General features: G+C 31.5%; 1 protein-coding gene across 2 annotated transcripts in view; it reads right to left on the bottom strand.

The window, feature by feature from the left end:
- The window catches only part of LOC106472421 (cap-specific mRNA (nucleoside-2'-O-)-methyltransferase 1-like), a 28,034-nt gene extending 5,679 nt beyond the window's left edge, over window positions 1-22,355 (bottom strand). The window contains exons 1-8 of one of the 2 annotated variants that reach the window (XM_013933069.2): window positions 22,299-22,355; window positions 21,638-21,695; window positions 21,290-21,358; window positions 20,537-20,686; window positions 19,888-20,013; window positions 19,533-19,624; window positions 12,892-13,008; window positions 2,912-3,024 (exon numbers count right to left, since the gene is read on the bottom strand). In XM_013933069.2, the coding sequence (XP_013788523.1) occupies window positions 2,912-3,024; window positions 12,892-13,008; window positions 19,533-19,624; window positions 19,888-20,013; window positions 20,537-20,686; window positions 21,290-21,358; window positions 21,638-21,695; window positions 22,299-22,339 (766 nt within the window). In that variant the 5' untranslated portion in view covers window positions 22,340-22,355. The remainder of the gene's footprint in view (window positions 1-2,911; window positions 3,025-12,891; window positions 13,009-19,532; window positions 19,625-19,887; window positions 20,014-20,536; window positions 20,687-21,289; window positions 21,359-21,637; window positions 21,696-22,298) is intronic. The other variant, XR_002613459.1, reaches the window with a different exon arrangement.
- Between the last annotated feature and the right edge of the window lie 1,513 nt (window positions 22,356-23,868).

Here is a 23,868-nt window from a genome sequence, read left to right as displayed (position 1 = left end):
CTTCTGATATTACATCATTTTTAACCAATAGTAACTATAAAGGGAACTTTTACCAAATAGCATATAATGCTACTTTGTTCTCAGTAGATTTTTAGTTATTTTGCCTGCAGATTGAAAGTTGCTATTGATGAGTTCTGGTCAGGCAACTAAGGGAATTATTTTAAGCCACTTACGACTTAGTTAGGAAGTCAGTTAAATTATAAGTTAAAGGACACTGTTTAATTTGCGAGTGTTATTATTTTGTGTTCTTAAGTGCATACTTAAAATAAATAAAAAATAATTTAATGTACTATTACTATCATTACAAAGAGTAGGCTAATGTAGACACTAAATTTATTGTTTTTTATGTATATTTTGTATTCATTGTTATAAAAGTAACTAGAAATTAGAAAATTATTAGTTTAGATTAAGTAAGATAAGGAAAACCAATAAAAATAAAAAAAATTTCATTAAGTACTTGAGTGTACCTTGTGCATTCTTTCATCCAATTTGGTATAAAATATAAAAAGGAGAAATCAGAGCATTAAATGTATCACATGATATAGAGTAGTGAAGATGGAGAGTTTACATAAATATTTCCTTTCAAACTTTGAAAATTAAGACATATATAATGTCAAACCGTAATTCTAAATTACATTTTAATTCCAAGTTATTGAAATACATGGATAATAAAATAATTTAATTAACTTTTGAATGTAACTCTTTAAAAAAAAATAGCAAAATCCCCACTCTGACCAACCCACATGCATAGGGTTAAAACCCATAATTTACAAAGGATCTTATAAGGTTAACTTAAGTTTAAAAGTTAATGTTTTCCATGTCCCAATCATACATATTGCAATTTTTTTATCGAAAAAATATATGACGTACTACATGTTCTAGTAGTCTCAGTGGCACAATGATTTGTGATGGCAAAGTATAGATAAAGTAGTCCTTGTTCTGTTGGTTTCAATGGTATACTGGCATTTCAATGCAAAGTAAAGTTGATTTAATGATGTTGTGTTCACTATTGTATGTTGGCCTATTAACATATGACCCTAGAGAAAGATGATTTTGCCCCAATCCCATAGTCTAACCCTACTAATGTTTCCAAGTAAAACAATACACTAAATTATAGCATAAAATAAAACCACTTTTCCAACTGTTTTATATAACATTATGGTTTAAAAAGTTGCATTTGAAGTAGACCCATGGGTTCCAAATGTGTTAATTTTATGAATCTTAAAAGTGGGCCTACAAAAGTTGTGATAAAGGATCATCAAATGGGCTGCTGGGCACAAAAAGTATTTTAATTTTTTAATATTGTACAAGTGAATTTCTACACAGCTTCAACACTATTTTTAGTATTTTTTTGCAACTATTAGTAATTTCGGCATGATTTTTTTAAATTAGTTACATTAGCAGATACATTAAACAAATATCTAGAAATGACTTAACACAAATCCAGGAATTACAGTTTTTACTGATAACCTAAGAGATGAACAAAAAGGAGTTGCATGGACAAGCATATGTAACATCATTCCAGTGAACAATAAAATATTAATTAAACACGTAGATTTATTTCACTTGTCTGCAGCATACATTTAAATTTTTTCATGTGTGCTTGTCACAATCCTTTCTTTCATGAATGGAAACTGCCACACAGGGTTAACTTCATGAAATCACAAGAGGGAACTGCCATACAAGGTTACTTCATGAATTCACAAGAGGGAACTGCCACACAGGGTTACTTCTTGAAATCATAAGGGAACTGTCACACAGGGTTACTTCTTGAAATCATAAGGGAACTGCCAGACAGGGTTAACTTCATGAAATCACGAGGGAACTGCCACACAGGGTTAACTTCATGAAGTCACGAGGGAACTGCCACACAGGGTTAATTTCATGAAGTCACGAGGGAACTGCCACACAGGGTTAACTTCTTGAAATCACGAGTGAACTGTCACACAGGCATACAAGTTACTTCTTGAAATCATAAGTGAACTGCCACATACATATACAAGTTACTTCTTGAAATCATAAGTGAACTGCCACATATAGGTATACAAGCTACTTCATGAAATCATGAGAGAACTGCCACACAGGGTTACTCCATGAATTCACAAGAGGGAACTGCCACACAAGGTTACTCCATGAATTCACAAGAGGGATCTGCCACACAAGGTTACTCCATGAATTCACAAGAGGGATCTGCCACACAAGGTTACGTCATGAATTCACAAGAGGGAACTGTCACACAGGGTTACGTCATGAATTCACAAGAGGGAACTGCCACACAGGGTTACTTCATGAATTCACAAGAGAGAACTGCCACACAGGGTTACTACATGAATTCACAGGAGGGAACTGCCACACAGGGTTACTTCATGAATTCACAAGAGGGAACTGCCACACAAGGTTACTTCATGAATTCACAAGAGGGAACTGCCACACACGGTTACTCCATGAATTTACAAGAGGGAACTGTCACACAAGGTTACTTCATGAATTCACACGAGGGAACTGCCACACAAGGTTACTTCATGAATTCACACGAGGGAACTGCCACACAAGGTTACTTCATGAATTCACACGAGAGAACTGCCACACGGGGTTACTTCATGAATTCACAAGAGGGAACTGCCACACAAGGTTACTTCATGAATTCACAAGAGAGAACTGCCACACGGGGTTACTTCATGAATTCACAAGAGGGAACTGCCACACAGGGTTACATTTTTTCTGTTGATGAGGAAGATATTTTATGTGTGTGATATCAATTTTATATGCCAGTTAAAAAAACATTCATAATAGCTCTTAATGAACCACTTACAGCTCCTTCCTAATTGAGTGCTCAATGGAAACACCACATCAATGATGCAAACCTATTACTGTTTCAATAAGAGTTTGTTCTTAGTTGCTGTATACTTACATTCAACTGTTTTAATAATTAGCAAGCCAGAAGGGATAAAATGTTTTCCGTCAGTCATAGAATAACACAGTTGAGGAATTCCACCTGAACCCTTCACCACTTTCATAGTTAAACTAAGAATAAAAAGACATAGAAACCAACTTCAGGTTAAAATGTGACTTAACATTTTATAAATGGAAAACTATACCTACAGAAATAAATTATTGGATACAGGTATTAAGATACATGTTACAGTATAGAAAACAAGTCACCAAAATAAGTATCACTGATACTGAGACCAACAAAATTCACACACCTGTTAAAAGTAAAAATCTAACTAAAAAAATATACTTAGACTATATATATATATATGATAATAACTGTTACAAAACAGAAAATTTCAAAGCATATATATATACAGGTCATTGTATTCAGTATTTTTACCTATAAAACTAAAGTCAACTTAAATATATGTTTAATATACTACATCAGAAAAATTAAAACTTGTTACATTGAAATAGTCTGTACTATATTTTTTCCATATGCTTATACAAACCTTATTAAAACTCAATATATTGCAGTTAAAAGTGGTCCTCAAGATGTCCATGAAAGATTACACAGTAAACCTGCCACCTTTTAAAACAAAGTTGTTCGGCCTGTCTGAATTACATTAACACAAAATAATGCATTTTTAATTAAATATATAAATACTATAGTTACACTATTTTATTAATTATTAATACTTAATTCAAAGTATTTGGCAGAATACATAATATCATGAAAATATTGTATTCTACTTTATGTTTTATTTTGGGTGTAGAATAATAAATATAATGCAGATTGTGATGTATGTATTTTGTATAAATAATGCCATATGAATATAATTTTAAAACACAGAACTAAGTATTTTGTATAAATAATGCCATATGAATATAATTTTAAAACACAGAACTAACTATTTTGTATAAATAATGCCATATGAATATAATTTTAAAACACAGAACAAACATGGTTATAACACATGATAATAATTGGTGAGAATGTTAAGAATGTTATGCAAGTTCTTTAGTGCTCAAATCTGATGAAAAAGAAAGTGTCCAAAAAAGCAAGTTAATTGTCTAGAATTTTGGTATCAATACAAACAATCTAGAAAATTTTCAAGGCTTAACATCAAAGTAATTATAACAAAAGCAAACTCAGTTGTTGCTTATAGACAAACTAATTTATACAATATATCAAAATTCCTAAAAAAACTTCTGCAAGGAACATTTCAAAACTTATACGTCAAATTTGTGGATTTTACAGAAAACTATAACTATGAAATGCTTTACATCAAGATTCCCATTCTTTACAAATATGAGATGAAGTTCTTATAATGCTCCTAAATATCGCAGAGAAAATATTGTCAGGTAATTCACAGCTATCACTTTATCATGTGTATTTTAAAGTTACAGAATAGTAAGATGCACTGAAGTTTTTGAGGTTTCTGTTAATTTGGCCATAGATAACAATGTCACTGGACTTTTTTAGTGTTATTAGAAAGTTCAGACATTTTTATTTCTCAATTTTAGATTCAAGAAAAGCACAGAACATATTTTCAGTGTTTGAATTCTTAATATGAGATACCTTAGATTAGATAACTACATTTTAAAGTATTTTTTTTATGTTTATTATATTAAAACTCCATGCATTTCACATGGAAAGGAGCTTCCTGTGCAGCACTGGCCACCTGATGGCATGATCGAACTTCAGGTTGCATTCAGGGTGTTCTACACTCCAAACACTATCAGCCATATGTTGAGTGGGAAGGCAATCTCAAGTGCCATCAGGTGTTATTTGTTGATGACACAATCTCAAATGCATTTCTGGTGGCAATAATTGTATTAAAAGTTTCATGGCTTCTGATATATCACACAGAAAGGTTCTATGAAGCTGACGACAGTGAATCAAAACATAAAAGTGATATGCCTGTACTAATGATTTCTCTCCTGTCTGAAGAGCTACTTTCTGCAATAATAGAAGAATTGAAGATAAAAGTTGGCAACACTGATTTGAGCAAAGCAGCTCCACTTCTTGAAAATATTGTGGTAGGAGAAATTTCTATCCAAGAAGTATGCCAGGCAGAAGTTCTCAACAGCATTCAAGAAAAACATATACAGCATTGATGAAAGATTAGAGATCATCTTCTTCGTGACTGCAAAATGCTGATATGATGAGTACTTTGAGAAGATTTACAAGATATGAATGCATAAGAAACTGTCAGCTTCACCTGAAGTGTACATGTGAATTGCCATCATACCTTGTTGCATCTGGACAAAATCTGTATGCACCTATGTGACTTCATCTCCAGAAGATATTGGATCTGGAGATAACTTATCCTGAAGTCAATGTCAATTTCCAAACAGAACATCACGTCACATCATCACAACCAGTGATCACTTCTAGCAATTAAGCTAGTCTTCGTTCAAATTATGAAGACTTATGGAGGATTTATAACAGGAAGGGCCATGAGTAAAACTTTGCAATCAATTTGAGTGTTTTCCATGCCCACAGGTGCAGATGTTAACATAAACAAAAATCAAAGGATTTAACAGATGCTAACAATAATGAGATTTCAAGGAAATTTTTGCTCTTTGGCTTTTGAATACAGATCCTTTCAACTCAGACCCAAGTCTAAGAAACATAGTCAATGGTAAAACAGCGGATTCTACAGTGAATACAAATGCTGCCATGACTTAAGTTGGAAAAATGATTTTAACCATCTTAATTAACCAAAATGTCCTTGACTTTTAAGGAGGAAGATCATGTCATAAAACATGCAACCAAATGATCCAATCAAAACTGGTAAATGTCTGCAGGTTAATTCTTAACTTCCCTTCCAATGAACGGTGACAACAGGGGATGAACTAGGGCCAAATGTGCTAGCACTTGTTATTTATGAGTTTTGTAGAATACTTCTGCTCAGTTTAGCCAATCATGTCTGTCTAGAGAGATAAATAAAGCAGTTTTTGCTGACTGTATTTGTAAGATAGTCCAAAGGACCCATTCAGAACACAGGCATCCAATATATACTGGACGATAGCTCACTTCTACTTGTGTGGCAACATGGAGCAACAGACCATTACATAATCAAGCTATATGATGACACAGAGAGACATCAAAACTGCCATTGTTTTTTATGGTTACAATGAAGCATCAATAGAAGTGATGAAGTTGTTGATGCTACAGTTCATTTTGTTTAAGACATGATTGTGAGCCAGGAGAAGGAGCTTTTTGTAAACAGTCATTGATGAATATGCTAAATGGTGGTTCCATTTTACCATTCCACTGGAGTATATCACTTTCCCAATTTTTTGAATTAACTTCAGCTTCTCTCATGTAATTGAAAGAAAATCATAAACCAAGATGTTTCAGAGAAAAAATTTACAGAAATACTCAGGTTACCTCATCAAATATGATTTTCCTGATTGTTAAGAAAGCAGTAAAATTAGACACCAACTGTTTGATGATGACAAAACCTTGTCGAAACGTTGTACATTTGCTGTTATGTTAAACTTAAATTAAAGTTTTTCTTCATTACCCATTCAAGCCATCTCCAGCCATTATCAACTGTATGTCTGTTCTGACTGGACAGGATAATAGCCTCCTCAATTTACTTCTTTATCACACCAACACATTATTGAATGATATCTTCTTCAAGACAAACCAAATTCCAACTGTAAAGAACCAACCATAATATGGAACATCAGAGAAGCCAAGAGAATTCTTGGCAATTATTTTTGCTAATACATTCTTTTTGCACATCCACTACTTGGGTGTAACACCAATTCAAGAGTATATGGTACTGGTAAAGGTGTGTGTGCTTGAAGTTGCAGAATAACAATGTCTTGTGAAAGAAACAAAAGTTTTCTTGAACCCATCCATCCTTCAAGATTTGGTACAAGACAGAGAATAAGTCCTTGTATGCATGTGCAATGATGAAAAATCTTTGACTCAACAGCTTTCACTACATTGAGTTTTCTTGAGAAAATTGACAAAAGTATCACATTTATACAAGTACATAAACTTCCTTCAACTCCAGCATCAGCTTGATACCATTCTTTTAGGTCCAAACATGAATGACTAATGCTGTTACAACCTGTCTTTGGGAATGGGAAGAGCAGCATGGGCACCTCTATTGTTTCTTCACCCATATGCCAGCCATTGTACCTATCCTGTTCTGATTTGTCCACTGCAACTGCAAAAGTGATTCTTGATTATCTAGATGCAATGCAGAAAGCGTGGTTTGCAGTGTTCTTTGGGTTTTGGGAAATGTAAAGAGATAAGCTGTACTAACTAGCCTAGAGCGCAGCACAATGACAGAGATGGGGGGAGCTTTAAAATGTTGTTTAAAACATGAGTGTATTCTATGCTAGTGGTCAATACATTCCTCAATGTCTTTATTGCAGTTTCTCTAGATATGAAGAAGCTTTTTTATAAACACAAAACTTGCTTATGTTTACACAACAAAATTGTACAAAATATGGTTAAAAAGATGTAAATCACCATAACATTTAAAATGAATTTTCTAAATGTTCATTACATAGTATGTTATAAGAATTCTGATACACAGTTATGGGTCTGCAATGGAAACAGTTGAGTAGGCTTTTGCTGCATTAAATTTTGGAACTTCTAGACTGACTGGGATATGTGTGATTGTTTCAAGTGGTTGAAATAAACTCTCAAACAGAAGCCAGGTCTATGCTAGCATTAATCTTAATGAATATGCATGCACAACAGAAAGAAGAAGACTTACTGATTTGTAATATTTCATTGTTGTTATGTAAAACTTACATTTATTAATAATAATGGTCAATGCAATGCTAATGTTAGACCATATCATGAAAAAAAAATACTGCTTGTCATTTGTAGTTTCTGTAAAAAGCTGGTAGAATGAAGGGAAGGCAGTTAGTGAACAGCATGAATCTCCAATTGTCAGGCTATCACTCTTATTGTGTTTCTACAGTCTCAAACTGCAGAGTGCATGTTCTGTGACAACAAGATATGAATCACAAATGTTTTGATTCACAGTCCAGGTATGCTAACCAACATGCCAAGCCTGACCCTTAAATAAAAGGTAATGTTAATTCTGTTTGAAACAAAATTAGTAAATATGTTATTCAGAAATAATTTTTTTGGCTCTTGGCTTCTTGTGTGGTATTCCTTGAAATTAACTTGAAAATCTGTCCACAAAATATGAGGAAATAACCAGATATTTGCAATTTGGTAGATGAGTCTGTATATATCTGGTGTGAAACATTAGAGAAAATTATCAAAATGGACAAATTAACATAAAAAGAGAACAATTCATACTTCGTGAATTAAAATCCTTAAAGACTTATAACCCATGTATATTTTGGTAGGTCATCATCCATCTGTAATATTATGGTAAGTCATAATCACATCAGTATCAATGTATATGAACACAGATATGTTTTGGCAAGTCATCATCATATCTGTATCAATGTATGTGAACCCATGTACAAGGCAGCAAGTCATCAGCAGATCCATAACAATGTGCATCAAACAAATTAATTTAAGTACACCTTCAATTATAGGAAGTAAGAGGTTTCTATACTTGCATCTAAGTTATGGGTTTGTTTGTTTATTTTAGAGCAAATCCACACTGGACTATTTCCATCAGGGGAATCAAACTCTGGATCTTAGCATTGTAAGTCCTTAAACTTACCACTGTTCCACCAAGGAACCTAAGTTATGGAACAAAGTCACCTTGCAAGTCATTACTATGTAAAAATTATACAGTGTTACATACACAGTATACTTGGGTAACAACTGAAAATGTCATAAAGGTGTTGTTGATTGTTACATAAGTCATTGTTTTGAACAAATTATACAGTATGTTACATACACAGTAAAACTTTGGTAATAGTTTAAAATATTGTTGGTTATTATTCAAACCATTGTTGTGCACAAATTATACAGTATGTTACACAAACAATAAAACTTTGGCAACTGTTAAACACTCTCTCCCTCTCATATAAATACACACACAAGCACTGAAACATACACATACAAGTACTCTTACATGTGCACACTTGTATTATTCATCATATGTTCATCTTATCCATTATCACTCTCACTACTGGCTTGGCCAAATTCACCAAGTTTGTGAACCCAAATTGAACTTTATAATTTCCATATTATAATTTCTAATATGTTTTGTATATCTTCATGATATTTTAAATGCTTCACTAAGCTTTAAGTCTTTTGCAGACAAACAAATCAGAATTTTTAATGAAGTATTTTCATGAAAAATGTCTACATGAATATATGGAATCAGAGTGATTTTCATGTTACGATTAAAAATATTTTTCTTCATCTGAAAATTCCCAAATTTCATTTGCATAATCTCTAAAACCTCCTAAATAAATTTCAAACGTTATTTTTCAGTAAAAATTTATATTTTATTTGTTATTTTCTCTACCCAAACTGTATATGAGGTTGGTCAATTTGACTAACCTCATAGCCACCATAAAAAAATATGAAATAAATATATAAATTACCATTTTTTTCTTTCTAGACTGACTTCAAATTGTAATATGAAAATAGATTTGTTTGTCCTAAATAACTTTAAACTTGTACAGTACATAACTGTTTCTACTTATATTTTATTGTTTTATTGCCGTACTACACTTAGCAAATGTGTAGCTCACATTACCCTATCGAATTATGTAACACAAAGGTTACTCGCAAGTTGCTTGTGAGCATATCTCATGAACAACTTTTATTATTAATGAACTTTTCTTTATTTTACCTAATCTAACTTAAAAAGTTTCTAAGTTTGACATTTTAGTTAATTGTATAATAATAAATAAAGAATACACATGAAAAACAAGAAATATGGTATTTATCCGAGTCTTCTTTTTTTTTACTGTCAAATGTTGATGAGACTCAACCCTACTTTTTTATATTAATGGTACTACTGCACTAAATGATTTTTTTATTTAATTAAATAATGCATCTAAGAACACAGAATAATGACCTGCAAAAAGCAATGTCCTATAACTATTACAATTATTCTGGCTTTCTAACTGTGCGACAAGAGCCGTTAAAAATTCAGCTAAGTTCATCAATGCGTTTCCCATGGGAATAAAATTTGACCTAGAAGCAAAAGATACAATTCTCTGTACAGAAAACAATGTTATATAATAAGTCATTTGATAGATTATAACTACGGCTTTCTATTACTTATAAAATGTCAGAGAGAACTTATTGGCAATTTCTGAAAGAAAGATGTGACAGGTGGGTGTGGCAAGAGGGGTCTGGTTTTCTAGTTTATGGCTCTGTAACAAAATAAGGTTGAAGGCTATAAAAATTATGCTTTGCCTGAGTAATAACAACATTATAATGAGTAATTTACGTTAAATTTCATACATCTTGGAGGGGTGGTAAATAAATTAGAGAAGAGAGGATACCTTGACAGCAAATGTCACAATTCTCATACTATGGGAAATTGAAGATAGTTTTCAATATTGCATTATAAAATTAAGATCTAAATACTAAAAACCAGTATTAAAATTTGGATTATTAGCTACATTTTGATGCCAAGTTTATTCATATACCTTGATATTAAATAACTTTAATTAAATGTTGAATGTAACTCAATAAAACCTCATGAAATGTGCAGAAAAGGATGTTTGTGTAGAAAGAGTTAAACAGATGTACAAGCACAAGATGAGAAAAAATTAGAGAAAATAGTAGCTGAAACTGGGAATCTAACAGATTTATGGGCTTTGTCTTCTACTACTGAAACCCTCACCAGCCAAGACAGTGGAAACAACAATACAGACACTAAATTTCTGGATGCTGATGACTGTCAACCTCATAATATCAAATGGAGCCCTTGCCCTCAGTCAGAAATTGCAAAAAACATGACTGCCAAACAAGACTTTGAAAACAATCATAAAGAGACTAAAGCACTTGTGCTGATGACTGTCAACCTCATCAAATTTAATCAAGCCCCTACCACCAGGAAGATATCAGTTACTGCAATGGCGATGAAGATACTAACCCATCTTTTACATTTTATGCATTGGAGATTATCTCTTGCCAGTAATATAGATACTAATTTCATTGCATCTACAAATCGATTCTGGGTGACAAGTATAAGCAACAATACTCAAAGATCCTTTTTATCACGAGCAACTGAATGAAGAAAATGTTAAAATAGACTGGCTTTGCTACTCATTGTTGAAGGGGAATGTCTTTTGTATGATATGCAAATTGTTTTCAACAGCAATGGAAACTTTTTCGGTAGCAACCATTGGTTACTCTGACTGGGAAACATGCTGCAAGGGACTTTAGTTGGCACAAAACAAGCTTGCTGCATCAAAGTTGTGTCACCAAATTTGTTATTTGTAAAACCAAAAGTAGACGAATCAACAAGACTTTAACAAAGCAGGTGGAGTCAGAGAGAAAATTTACAGTGTATTCTCTCAGTCATAAAATTCTATCTTCTAGATGAAGCAATGAAGTATTTGGTTCAGTGCATAACGCAGGAATACTGGAGCTATTGGCCAATTATGATACATACCAAGGTTATGGACGATATTAAAGTTATCAGACCCAAAATGGACTACCCATTTAGATCCAATGTGAGCCTTAAGAATAGGGAACAAAGCTATATTGCAAGTTCTCACTAACATTACAGATGATGACTCGGAAAAGCCTCAAGTGCAAAAAGCCTTATGCTAAAATTGGAACAACTAGAAACAGGTATAATGAGAGAATTATGGAGCATTCTCTTGGAAAGGTTTCACAAGACAAATCCTTCATTACAAAACTCCCAAATGGGTGTTAGTACAATTTATAGTCTGCTAAAATCTCTCATGACATTCGTGCAGTAATTACAAGATTCATTGTCTGAATATGAAGAAAAGGGTAAAAAAACTATCAGGATGCAACACATAAAAAGCTGAAAGATCAATAAAAAGGAAGAGAAATATGTGACAGGATGAAAGGAATGCTGAGGACAGTGATTTTTCACCCTCTACTCAATATAAAGTTCACACTTTCTTAACAATAAATGGCAAACTGTTACTTGCACTAGATAACAGAACAGTGGCATATGAAAATGTCAATTTCAAATTTGGGTTTCTGTGAAACTTAGTGTACATCCCTAAGAGGACCTCCACGATGCCACCAAAAAAAGCCAATTAGAATTTATCCTCTTGACTTGGAGAGATGTACAGAGGAAGAAATTGTTCAATTTACTGCCCTCTGCTAGGAACAAAGTAAGCTGAGAATGATTTGTTTGCAACCAATTTTAAAATCCACTTTCCCAAACATCCTGATAATCTTAATGATGTACCTGTGCCTCATGTCAAGCAACTGACTGGGAGAAAGATTATTCATAATGCTAAAAAGGACAAATACAACATACTGATCAACAATGTGTCAAGACAAATGCACTTGCACTTTCATGCATAGAAAATAACTTATTAGAATCACTAAATGCCAATCAGATCATATATGCCTTTACTAGATAGTTTAACCAAGTACAAATGACATGACCTGCTACTACTGCTGGGTATACTATATGAGTATAGGTGTGACCTAAGTGTGTGTGTGTGTGTGTGTGTGAATGTGTGAGTTGTTGAGTTTATGTGTATGTACTTGATTTCTGTCTATCTGCTTTGTTGTCGAAATGCAAATTTTGTCTGTGTTAGAGCACTACTTTTCCTATTCAAAAAATATCTAATATTGTTCATTAATTTGTAGAAAAAATTAGCCCCATGCCCATCTGACCCTTAATCCATTCGTGGTTAACAATAAGAAGTGTTTGGGTTCTGACTGAATTATCAAACAACTTTTTTTTTATATCAAAAAACAATGTATTCTATTTTAAATCTGAAAAGGCTATTTTCTGATAATTTCAACAAAAACATTATTTATTTATTTAAATAAAATAATTTGCTCATGAAACTGAAAAACACACTCACTGATCAAACACTTGATCTACTTCTTTCAATGGAACAATTTCTTTTGTTTTGATCGGCGTCAAGTTCGGTATGCTCGGTTTAGATACTGCCTTCACAAATTTCTGGACATAGTTAACCCTAAGGATTGATAAAGAAAGTATTAAATCTAATTGAGAAGGTTAATCATATGTATAACAGTATAAATGAACTGTAACTGTGTTGAATTCAAGTTTATCATTACCTAATCATCATAAAAATGAGTCAACTCATTTTATTTTGTAACATTTCTACAGTCTTTAAAAAAATTAAGGAAAAAAGGATATAATATCTTGAAATAATCTAACAGTAAGATTTTGAAAACATCAGCCACACTAAATTACTCATTAATAAAAACATATGAAGGTTTTATTGGTATTCTTACATAGTCAACCCAACATTCAGAAGAACTTTTAAAATGTTATAAATATATCAAGGTTCAAAAAGGTAGATTGTTAATTTCACACATGCATAAAAACAATTAGTGAATGAAACAAGTATATTCTAGATCATGTGAGTGTCATTGACATCCCATAATTTTTTCTTTTCTTCTCACAGTGGAAATATTGAACCAGACTGCACGACAGTTAGTAAAAACTTAATAAATTGTATCTAGTTTCAGATTTTAAAAATCGTATAATTTGATTTATTTTTCTATAACTTACAACTTTCTGTGATAATTCCAAAATTCTTTAGGGGGATATTGTTTTAAAAAACATTAAAAATATTTCCTTTCAACTTAAAATATCAATTTTTATTATTATTTATTAGAAAGTACCCCCCTTTTATTTGACTGATATTTATTAACATATTTCTTTTGCTGTGTGTAATAAATACTATTTGTGGCTAAATCATAAAAAAGCAGGGACAAAACTGACAAAGTCTTATCAATGACCATTGACCTGACCTGTAATAATGGATCATGCTAGGTAACAATATTTTTAGTCAAGATAAATTTATATCTAATAAATATTTTTTCTTTTCAATAAATAATGAGTTCATTTATTTATTTGTTGTTTAAATAATACAACAAATCTAACAATAATCATTAATAAACAAGGATTTGAATAATCAAAACATTGTGACTTTATCTACAATACTTTCTAAACTTAAATAGGGTTACCTGACTGTAAGTTTTAAAAGATCCACAAGTCTTTACAGTAGATGTTTGCAACTTGTTGGTGATAAAGTTTAACAATAAACAGACATCATACAATCCACTTGTTTTAAAATAATATATTCAAAACAAGTCAAATGTATGTACAAAAAAATTAGTTACGCTATTGATTATCACAGTTTGTCCAGAGCTTAAAATAATTGTCTTTGTTTTGTCAAAGTCCACACAGGCGGGTTCAATTATTTTAGAGCACCCTTTGACATAACAAATTATTTTCCTCTATCTCTGTTATTACAATACAAGCTGTGATACTTTCACTTTAGAAATCACAACAACATACTCTTTATGGCTAAACTCACAATCATGCAGTCTAACTTGATTTTTTCACTTTCACTAACTTACTTCTTTGCACTAACTTGGTTGCCTACATATATATTTCCCAACTGAGGCTTAGAACTTTCTACCAACTACGAGACATTATGGTGTAACAATATTCACTTATCTCTCTCTACAAGAGCTCAGTCGAATTGATTGACCATGTGACCACTTTGTATTCATTATAGTTTTGATACTACTAACTTTTAATACAGTACATAACTTTTAATATAGTAAGTTTGTCTTCACAAAATTTGACAGACTTTCATTACAAGTATTTTACATGCAAAAAATAAATTTTTTAGTGACGTATTTTTAATAAACTAAAAAAAGATTTGCCCATGAATATATAGTCTTTTTTTTTTTACTAGTCTGAGCACAAAGTGATTTTCATGTTAAGTTTGGTTTGATTTGAATTTTGCGCAAAGCTACATGAGGGCTATGGGCACTAGCCATCCCTAATTTAGCAGTGGAAGACTAGAGGGAAGGCAGCTAGTCATCACCACCCAATGCCAACTCTTGGGCTACTCTTTTACCAACAAATAGTGGGATTGACATCACATTATAATGGCTGAAATGGGGAGTATGTTTGGTGGGACATGGATATGAATGCACGACCCATAGATTGTGAGTCGAGTGCCCTAACCACAGGCCATGCCAGCCTGCTTCATGTTAAGATTAAAAATACTTTTCTTCACCTCAAAAATCTCAAATTTCCTGTGTATAATCCCTAAAACTTCCTAAATGCATTTCAAACGTTTTTTTTCAGTAAAACTTTATAATTTATCTGTTATTTTCTCTACCCTATCTCAAAACCGAATTGGTCAATTCTACAGACCTCTAACCGCAAAAAAAAATCTAAATAAATCTAAATTACTTTTTTTCTTTCTAGAATGACTTCAAATTATAACAAGAAATGACATTCATTTATCCTAAGTATTATTAAACTCTTAACAGTAAACATCTATTTATACTTAAATTTTATTGTTTTATTGCCCTTTTAACCATGTCTAACTACTATTCACACCATTACAAGTTAAGTCACTTGGGGAACATGGAGCTCATGTTACGCTATCGAATTACATTACCTATAAGCTACTCCAAGCTGCTCATGTGCATACCTCGTGAAAAATTATTATATTATTATTAATTTTACCTAATCTAACCTTAACTAACCTAAAGACTTTCCTGCTTTTGCATTTTAGTTACTTTTATAATAATAAATAAAGAATACACATGAAAAACAAAAAATAAAGAACTTACTTGGGTCTTCTATATTTTTTTGCTATCAACTGTTGATAACACTTAACTCTACCTTTTTTATACTAATGGTAATAGTGCACTAAATAATTTTTATTTAATTAAATAATGCACCAAAGAACATAAAAAAATAACACACAAAAATCTGACAATGTCCCATAACTATCACAATTTTTCTGGCTTTCTAACCAAACAACAAGAGCTGTTACAAATTCATCCAAGCTAGTTGATGTTTCCTGTGGGAACAAAGCTTGTACTGATAGAGAAATTGACAATTGTCTGTACAGAAAGCAACGTAATATGATACACCATTTGATTGATGAAAAACCCTGGCTTTCTATTGTTTATAAATAGTATAATGCTAAACATATTAGAAGAACTATTAACAAATCCTGAAAGAGAGGATGTGACAGGTAGTTGTGGCAAGAGGGGTCTGATTTTCTACTTGATGGCTCTGTAACCAAACAAGATTGAAGGCTATAAAAATTATGGGTTGTCTGCACAATGATGATTTTATAGTGAGTAATTTAGATTAAATTTCATACTTATTGGAGGGGTGGTCAATAAATCAAGGAAGAGAGAATGCCTGGAGACAAAATGTGACATTTCTCACACAAGGGGAAATTCAGGATTTTTGTTAATATTGCCTTATAAAATTAAGAACTTAAAAGTTATATACTACTAAAATATGAATTTTATGCACATCCTCTCTTGTATTTTATCCACCGACCCTCCAATAGGTACGAAATTAAACATAAATTACGTCATTGCTCAGATAAACCACACTTTTATAGCCTTCAATTTTATTTGGTTAAAGAACCATCAAATGGAAAATCAGAGCCTTCTTGCCACAATCATCACATCCTCTCTTTCAGGATTCGTTAATAATTCTATGTTACATTTAATTCTATATTAACTATAAATAATTGAAAGCCAGGGTTTTTATCAATCAAATTAAGTATCATATAACATTGTTTTCTGAACAGAGAATTGTCAATTTCACTGTTAGTACAAGCTTCATTCCCAAGGGAAAGATAAGACTAGCTTGGATGATTTTGTAATGGTTCTTGTCGCATAATTAGAAAGCTAGAAAAATTGATAGTTAGGAAAATTGTCTACTTTTTGCATGTTACTACTCTATGTTCTTTGGTGCATTATTTAATTAAATAAAAATTATTTAGTGCACTATTACCATTAGTATATAAAATGTAGAGTTAAGTGTCATCAACAGTTGACAGCAAAAAAATAAAGAAGACCCAGGTAAGTTCTTTATTTCTTGTTTTTCATGTTTATTCTTTATTTATTATTGTAAAAGTAACTAAAATGCAAAAGTAGGAAAGTCTTTAGGTTAGTTAAGATTAGATTAGGTAAAATAAATAACAATAATAATATAATAAATATATTTCAAGAGGCACTCATGTGAGCAGCTCAGAGTAGCTCATGGGTAATGTAATTTGACAGCATAACGTAAGCTACACATTACCCAACTAATTTATAACTTATGATGGCATGAATATTAGTTAGACATGGTTCAAAAGGCAATAAAACAATAAAATTTAATTATAAATAGATGTATACTGTTACAAGTTTAAAGATACTTAGGATAAACGAATGTAGTGTCATGTTACAGTTTGAAGTCATTCTAGAAAGAAAAGGGTAATTTAGATTTATTTAGATATTTTTTGGTGGTTACAAGGTTGGTCAAATTGACCAACCTTGGATAGAGTTAGGGTAGAGAAAATAACATATAAAATATAAAGTTTTTCTGAAAACAAACATTTTAAATGTATTTAGGATGTTTTAGAGATTACACAAATGAAATTTGATATTTTTGAGATGAAGAAAAGTACTTTTAATCTTAACATGAAAAACCACTGCACAGGGATTATTCAAAACAAATACTCGACATATTCATGGACAAGTCTTTTTTTTTTTAGTTTATTTAAAATACTCCACAAAAAAATATGTTTTTTGTATGTGAAAGACTTATAATGTTTACTAAAAGTCTGCCAAACTTTGTGAACATATACACACTATATTAAAAGTTAGTAGTATCAAATCTATAAAGACTTTCTATTTCTAAATGAGTTCTTATATTTAACATAATGAAACGTGATGTTCTGGTAAACAAAATTAAAATAACTTTTAAAATTAGATCTTACCAGGTTAATATAAGGATTTAAAAGGTGTAATTTGTTAGAGTACCAGCAAAGCACAAAATTACAACATTTTAAAACTACTGAACAAAGAACATTTCACACCAATAATAAAATATTTATCTATCCATACTGAACTATTCTTGTATTTTAAGCCTCAGAACACAGTCCTTCACATTTGACAGGTGCTATCACCCTGACCCTCAAAAGTGCCCATAAAATGAGTTTTGCAAGGGCTTGTTAAAGGCATCTCCTCAAGTTTGTCATGACACCCACTGTTTTGGACCCACTATTGGTCCTTTTATTCTTACCAAGAAATACTTTTGAATTCAGATCCTTATTATTTGTCATGGCACTGGTTACTCAATCAACTGTTGTATGTATACACAAGACAAACTTACAGATAACTTTGTGTGACCATGTTGGCAGATGTGACTCTGATACTTTAATTTTAATTAACCTAAACTAGTGATGTTACACATGCAGTAAACGTAATTTTTAACTATATTATTGTATATAAACATCAAATATTTGTAACCACAGGCAGTGAGATATATGGGCCCGTGGTGCCTGCACTCAACCAATATTTAGGAATGTTAACTCAGCTCCAACAATATTTCAGCTATATCTTGCATATATTTTCAAAACCATAATGGTCAAATAGCCAACACTGGGGAAGTCATAACAATTTAAATTTTTTCATCAATTCAGTATAAAAATTAAAACCATGTTATTCATTTTCCTGACCCCAGTTTGGCACCACCAAAAATTATACAAACTAAGTAAATAAATCGAATATTGATTATTAGCAAATGTATGCTGATAAGATGAGTTTCAGTAAATTTGATTGTGATCTAAATTATATTTGATACAATACTTTCTGCATGACATGAGGCCACATAGGCTGCTTTACTGATATGAGGTCGCCATAATTTGGTGAAATACTATAAATATGTTTCAGTTTAGCCAATGAAACTCTGCTTTGTTTTCAACATTAAATAAATGGAATGTCAGTGGACAAAGTGGTTTTTAAGCTAAGAGTTAAATACAAGCTAGTGCAAAGGGTTATCTTGATACAAATAAAAAACTATGCCATGACATTTTGATGTATTTAACATGATAAGTATCAGGTTCTATATTGCTGCATGTTGAACTTTCATTGCCTGCAAGTTAATAACTTAATTTTTTTAAATAAGTAATGATATATTATTTACATTTTATTTCATAGTAAAAAATGTAAATACCATTTTACTATTGTCTGCAAGTCACACAACAATAATCACATGCTTCTAGTCAAGATGTTATGTGCCAAACTTTAAGGAGATTATCACATTTATTTGTTCCACTTTTACTGGTGGTAAAAATTTTATCGATTCTCACTTTATTTGTTTATTCATCAAATTAATGTACCAGACCTTAAACTTGCCTCTTACCTTTACCTTGGCTTTGAAATAATTCTACAGATTCACTTAACAGAAAAACAGTACAATTCTCTTAATACAAATTTGCTTTTGTCCATTTTTGTAAACAAAAAATTGAAATACAGCATCCGCTTGTTAACAATCTCCATGGAATTTTTAGCAGGGGGCAGTTTACAGCCCTTGCACATTTTTCAAACATGAAGGACTGTTTACATCAACAACATATTGTTAAAGTATTTACTATTCTAACCTTATGGACATAAGTGTGACTTTTAAATAGGGTGTACAAGATCAAACCTTTCCATAAAAGAGAGGGCTCTGACATCATCTCCACCAAGGCATATGGCATCCAATATATGTACAGCTTTAAATCGGCGCTGAGCTCGACCCTGCATCAAAACAGGAACTTATAATATTGTATTAATAAACTCTCTTTGCTCTATGATAATATCAATTTGTTTTATTGTTCAAACAAAATCATTCCATCATTCAGAAGAACTAAAATACTGCATGTTAAGAAATTCTACTTTGATACAACCAACAGAATACATGAACCATAGTTAAACATGAAATACTACTTCAGTACACAATACAGTAGACAATTACTTTATAAAGTCTACAATGATGAAAATATGTTATTTTCTTGCATTACCTCCCCATTTAATTCCTGAATAAGCTCAGCAAATAAGAGGGTATTTGCAGGAAGATCCATTTTCAGATCCAGTTTGATCCAGCGACCCCCTAGGGTAGTTGGTTCTTTCCAGAAGATGTGGTTTCTCTGAAAAGAGCACATTATTCTCAAAACCTTTTAGCATTTAAAATTGTATGCAGAGGTAAAGAAGTAATGCAATATAATATACCTTACATCTACAAACAACAAAATAAAGTGTTTCTAAATATGATTTCAGTTTCATTATGTGGGGAGAATTAACATTAAATATGTAACATCTTACCCAACAAAGACTCCAGTAGCAGAGTCAAAAGCTTGTAAATAATAAACAAATTAATATTTACATGAAAAAAAATATAACAGTTTTATTCAGTGATACTGTTGACACTGCAAAGGGGGTATAGAATCCATTACATTGTCTCTTGGTCAGAGATGCTTAATTGATATGTCATCTATACTAGGAATGTTACAAAAACTTGAAACACACATGAGAATGAATACACATATGGATTTATCAGATGAGACATTCTAAAGACCAGTCTTTGTCATTATTTCTTGCATCAATGAAATATTCACCACATTTAATAAACACAAAATACCACAGTATAAAGTTTTTAGTAAAACAACTCACCCCCAAGCTTAAGATGAAACAGGTATGGGATTGGCTATTTGTCTCCATACCCAAAACAATACAGTAATAATCATAAACACTTGTTATAGCCTTTAACTTCTCTTGTGTCAATTCTTCTGCTTTGAAGTTCATGTAATCAGAACTTTCACCCTAAAAGATGGTTAAAGAATGTGTTTAACACACACTTATAATAGACACTGATTTAACACACACTTATAATAGACACTCACTTCCCTGGTACAACACCTTCTGCCTTGAAAGCTAATATAATTAGAACTTTCACCCTAAAAGATGGTTAAAGAATGTGTTTAACACAAACTTAATACAGACTATCACTTCCCTGGTACAAGGTCTTCTGCCTTGATAGTTGATATAATTAGAATATTCACAAGATGGTTAAAGAATGTCTTTAATACATTTATTACAGATGATCACTTTTCTGTTTAGTTATTCTGCCATGAAGTTAAACACACACATTCACTTTTCTGTAAAGGATCTCCTGTCCTGAAGTTTCTATTGTGAAATATTCACTCGTACAACATAACAGATACAGCTGAACAACACAAAGAAAAAAGCTGAATTTCATACAAACAGGTAATTATTCTATTAATCATATTATTTACATGGAACACAGTACCAGATATGCAGCTTTAATATATTGTTTATATTTATAACATTAAAATATTTGGTTGATCATAACTGTTTTGCAATATATATTATTTAGTATGTATAAATATTAAAAGATAACTTCACCTTCATCAATTCGAAAAACTTAGATTTTGGATCTGGCTTGCTAGGGGCAGAGCGGGCTCTGTCCGGAATCTACAAAGCAAAAATTGTATTTAACATGAAGCAAAAAAAGATGCCTGAAAAACTAAATTTGTAAAGTATTTCCTTAAAATATAAAGTACATAAAAATGTTAGCCTGAGTGATGCTTGTTTTCTTGCATATAAACTACCATACATATTTGCAAATATATATAAATGTAGTAATGTGAATATAAATATCCCATAATTATCAAAATAACTAAACAATAATATCAAAAATCACCATTTTACTGTTTGAAACTAAATTCTGAATTATAAAAATAATATCCCTACCTTCCAGAGTTTCAAGCATTCTTTTCTTAAATCACTCTGTCTCTCTTCATATAAATCACTGATCAGAAAACAAAAATGCTCATTCATCATTAATTCATACAAAAGGTTTATGTTGTAATTTCAAACTAAAAATAGATTTTTAAAAACCAGTGCTTAAAAGAATGTAGATTATGGGTATCTTGCTTGATAATGCTTGGACAGTAGTAAATGCTGCTAGAAATACAAAATTATTTATTAACATACCATTAAATTCTGTTAGAAATTGCAGTTTTGCTTCTAGCAATAATCATTTGAATAAACTATTATGGCCAAATCATACATTAGTTCTTTAAAGTAAGTAAAAACAGAAGTAAATGCAAAAATTCACTGATATCATTAGTTTAGCAAGAGAATAGAAAGAGCTATTAAACTACTTCTCTCCAAACATTATATTCTGAGTTTACAATCAGAGATTAAATAATATAATAATTTATCAAAACAATTACAAACTCTCTTTTAATATTTATAATATTCATATTACACTTCTAACAGAAAATAAAAAAAACTTCATAATTCTAAAACTTTTCAATTATTACATTTTAAATATTAAGTGGATGTCATGCCATTACATTTGAAAGTTACTACGAATTTTTTTAACATCAGACAACAAGAACACACTTACGCATTCTGAGCAAAAGCCCTGATTTTGGCTAAGTTAAGCATCTGCCGTTTTCCAAGCCTAACAAATACATAAATGTACATGCATACATGAGTAATACAGAAATGACAATTACATAGTTTTAATAACAATGGACAATAGTATTCTAATATTTTTCATTGTCATAACCAGCGTACAATAATAAATAAAATCAATAATATTCAAGTTCAAATACAATATTAATATGTAAAATATAAAAAAGTAACATATTGATTACTGAGTAAACTTACTGGAACAGCTCCAGTACAGGTACAGAAAAGTAACATGTTGCATACTGAGTAAACTTACTGTAACAGATTCAGTACAGGAGCTAAAAAGTAACATGTTGGTTATTGGGTATACTTACTGTAGCAGCTTCAGTACCAATATAGAAAGTAAGATGGTGGTTATTGGATAAATTTACTATAACAGTTCGAATACAGGTACAGAAAAGTAACATGTTGGATACTGGGTAAACTTACTGTAACAGCTCCAGTGCAGGTACCAAAAGGTAGCATATTGGTTAATGGGTAAGCTTATTATAACATTGTCAGTACAAATAAAGAAAAGTAATATGATGGCTACTGGGCAAACTTACTGCATGAAAGGAGTACACAAATTTGAATAAAGAAGAAAAAATTTGTATTTCTGAGGAAACAGATACACTTGTTATACACAGATGTGTCTAAATTTTGTTACAGTGTCAAGTTATTGAAATATCAAAAAATTTTATTTTTTGGAGATTTATTCAACACTAAATCTGAGTCAACTAGAGCAGTTGTGAATTTTTGGTAACAGAGTAGGATCCACAAGAGATCCAGATAAATTGGAATAACATATAGGGATCTGTAAGGTTTGGCCTGAGGAATTATTTGCTGTGTCTTTTGTTACTGATATACTGGTAAAACTGGTTTTCTGTCTACCCTAAGTTGACCACTCTCACCACTCATGGATGTCCAAGTCTTCAAATGATTCTGTGAACATAACCAGTCTGTTAAAAAAATGTGTTTCTCTTTGTCTGTTTGACACTTTCATTAGCATCAATTCAAATTATTATCTGGCCTCTTTTATAGCCAGCTTTCTCTGCAACTGGTATCCTGTCATGATCACATCCACATCTGCTACACTTGTAACATGCTAAGCAATTTGTCATCTTACACTTCCAAGTAAGCTTTCAATTTTATGCTTCTTACATCTGTCCTCAAAGATATATACAATATTGACAGAAATCTGTTGGGTGTTCTTAGTTTCTTATGATTACTGGCTTTGTAAGAATCTCTGTAAATATTGTATTACATCAGTACTATGATCTCAGGCAAAGGGTTTAGTAAACAAAATTTCCATTCACCAAAAATAAAAATCACTGTATCTCCATCAGTTCTCTCCAATTTTGGGGTTGATGAACTACGAGGAAGCCAGTGGTGTTCATCAACCCCAAAATTTGGAGAGAACTGATGGAGATACAGTGATTTTTATTTTTGGTAAATTTATAAGAGTTGAGAAAATTTCACAAGTGTGTCTCCAAGAAATAAATACCATAATGGTCTGGTTGACA

The sequence above is a fragment of the Limulus polyphemus genome, unplaced genomic scaffold (assembly GCF_000517525.1).
Source record: "Limulus polyphemus unplaced genomic scaffold, Limulus_polyphemus-2.1.2 Scaffold5316, whole genome shotgun sequence".
Taxonomy (NCBI): Eukaryota; Metazoa; Arthropoda; class Merostomata; order Xiphosura; family Limulidae; genus Limulus; species Limulus polyphemus.
The sequence above is the reverse complement of the archived record's forward strand: the minus strand, read 5'-3'. Positions and strand labels throughout refer to the sequence as shown.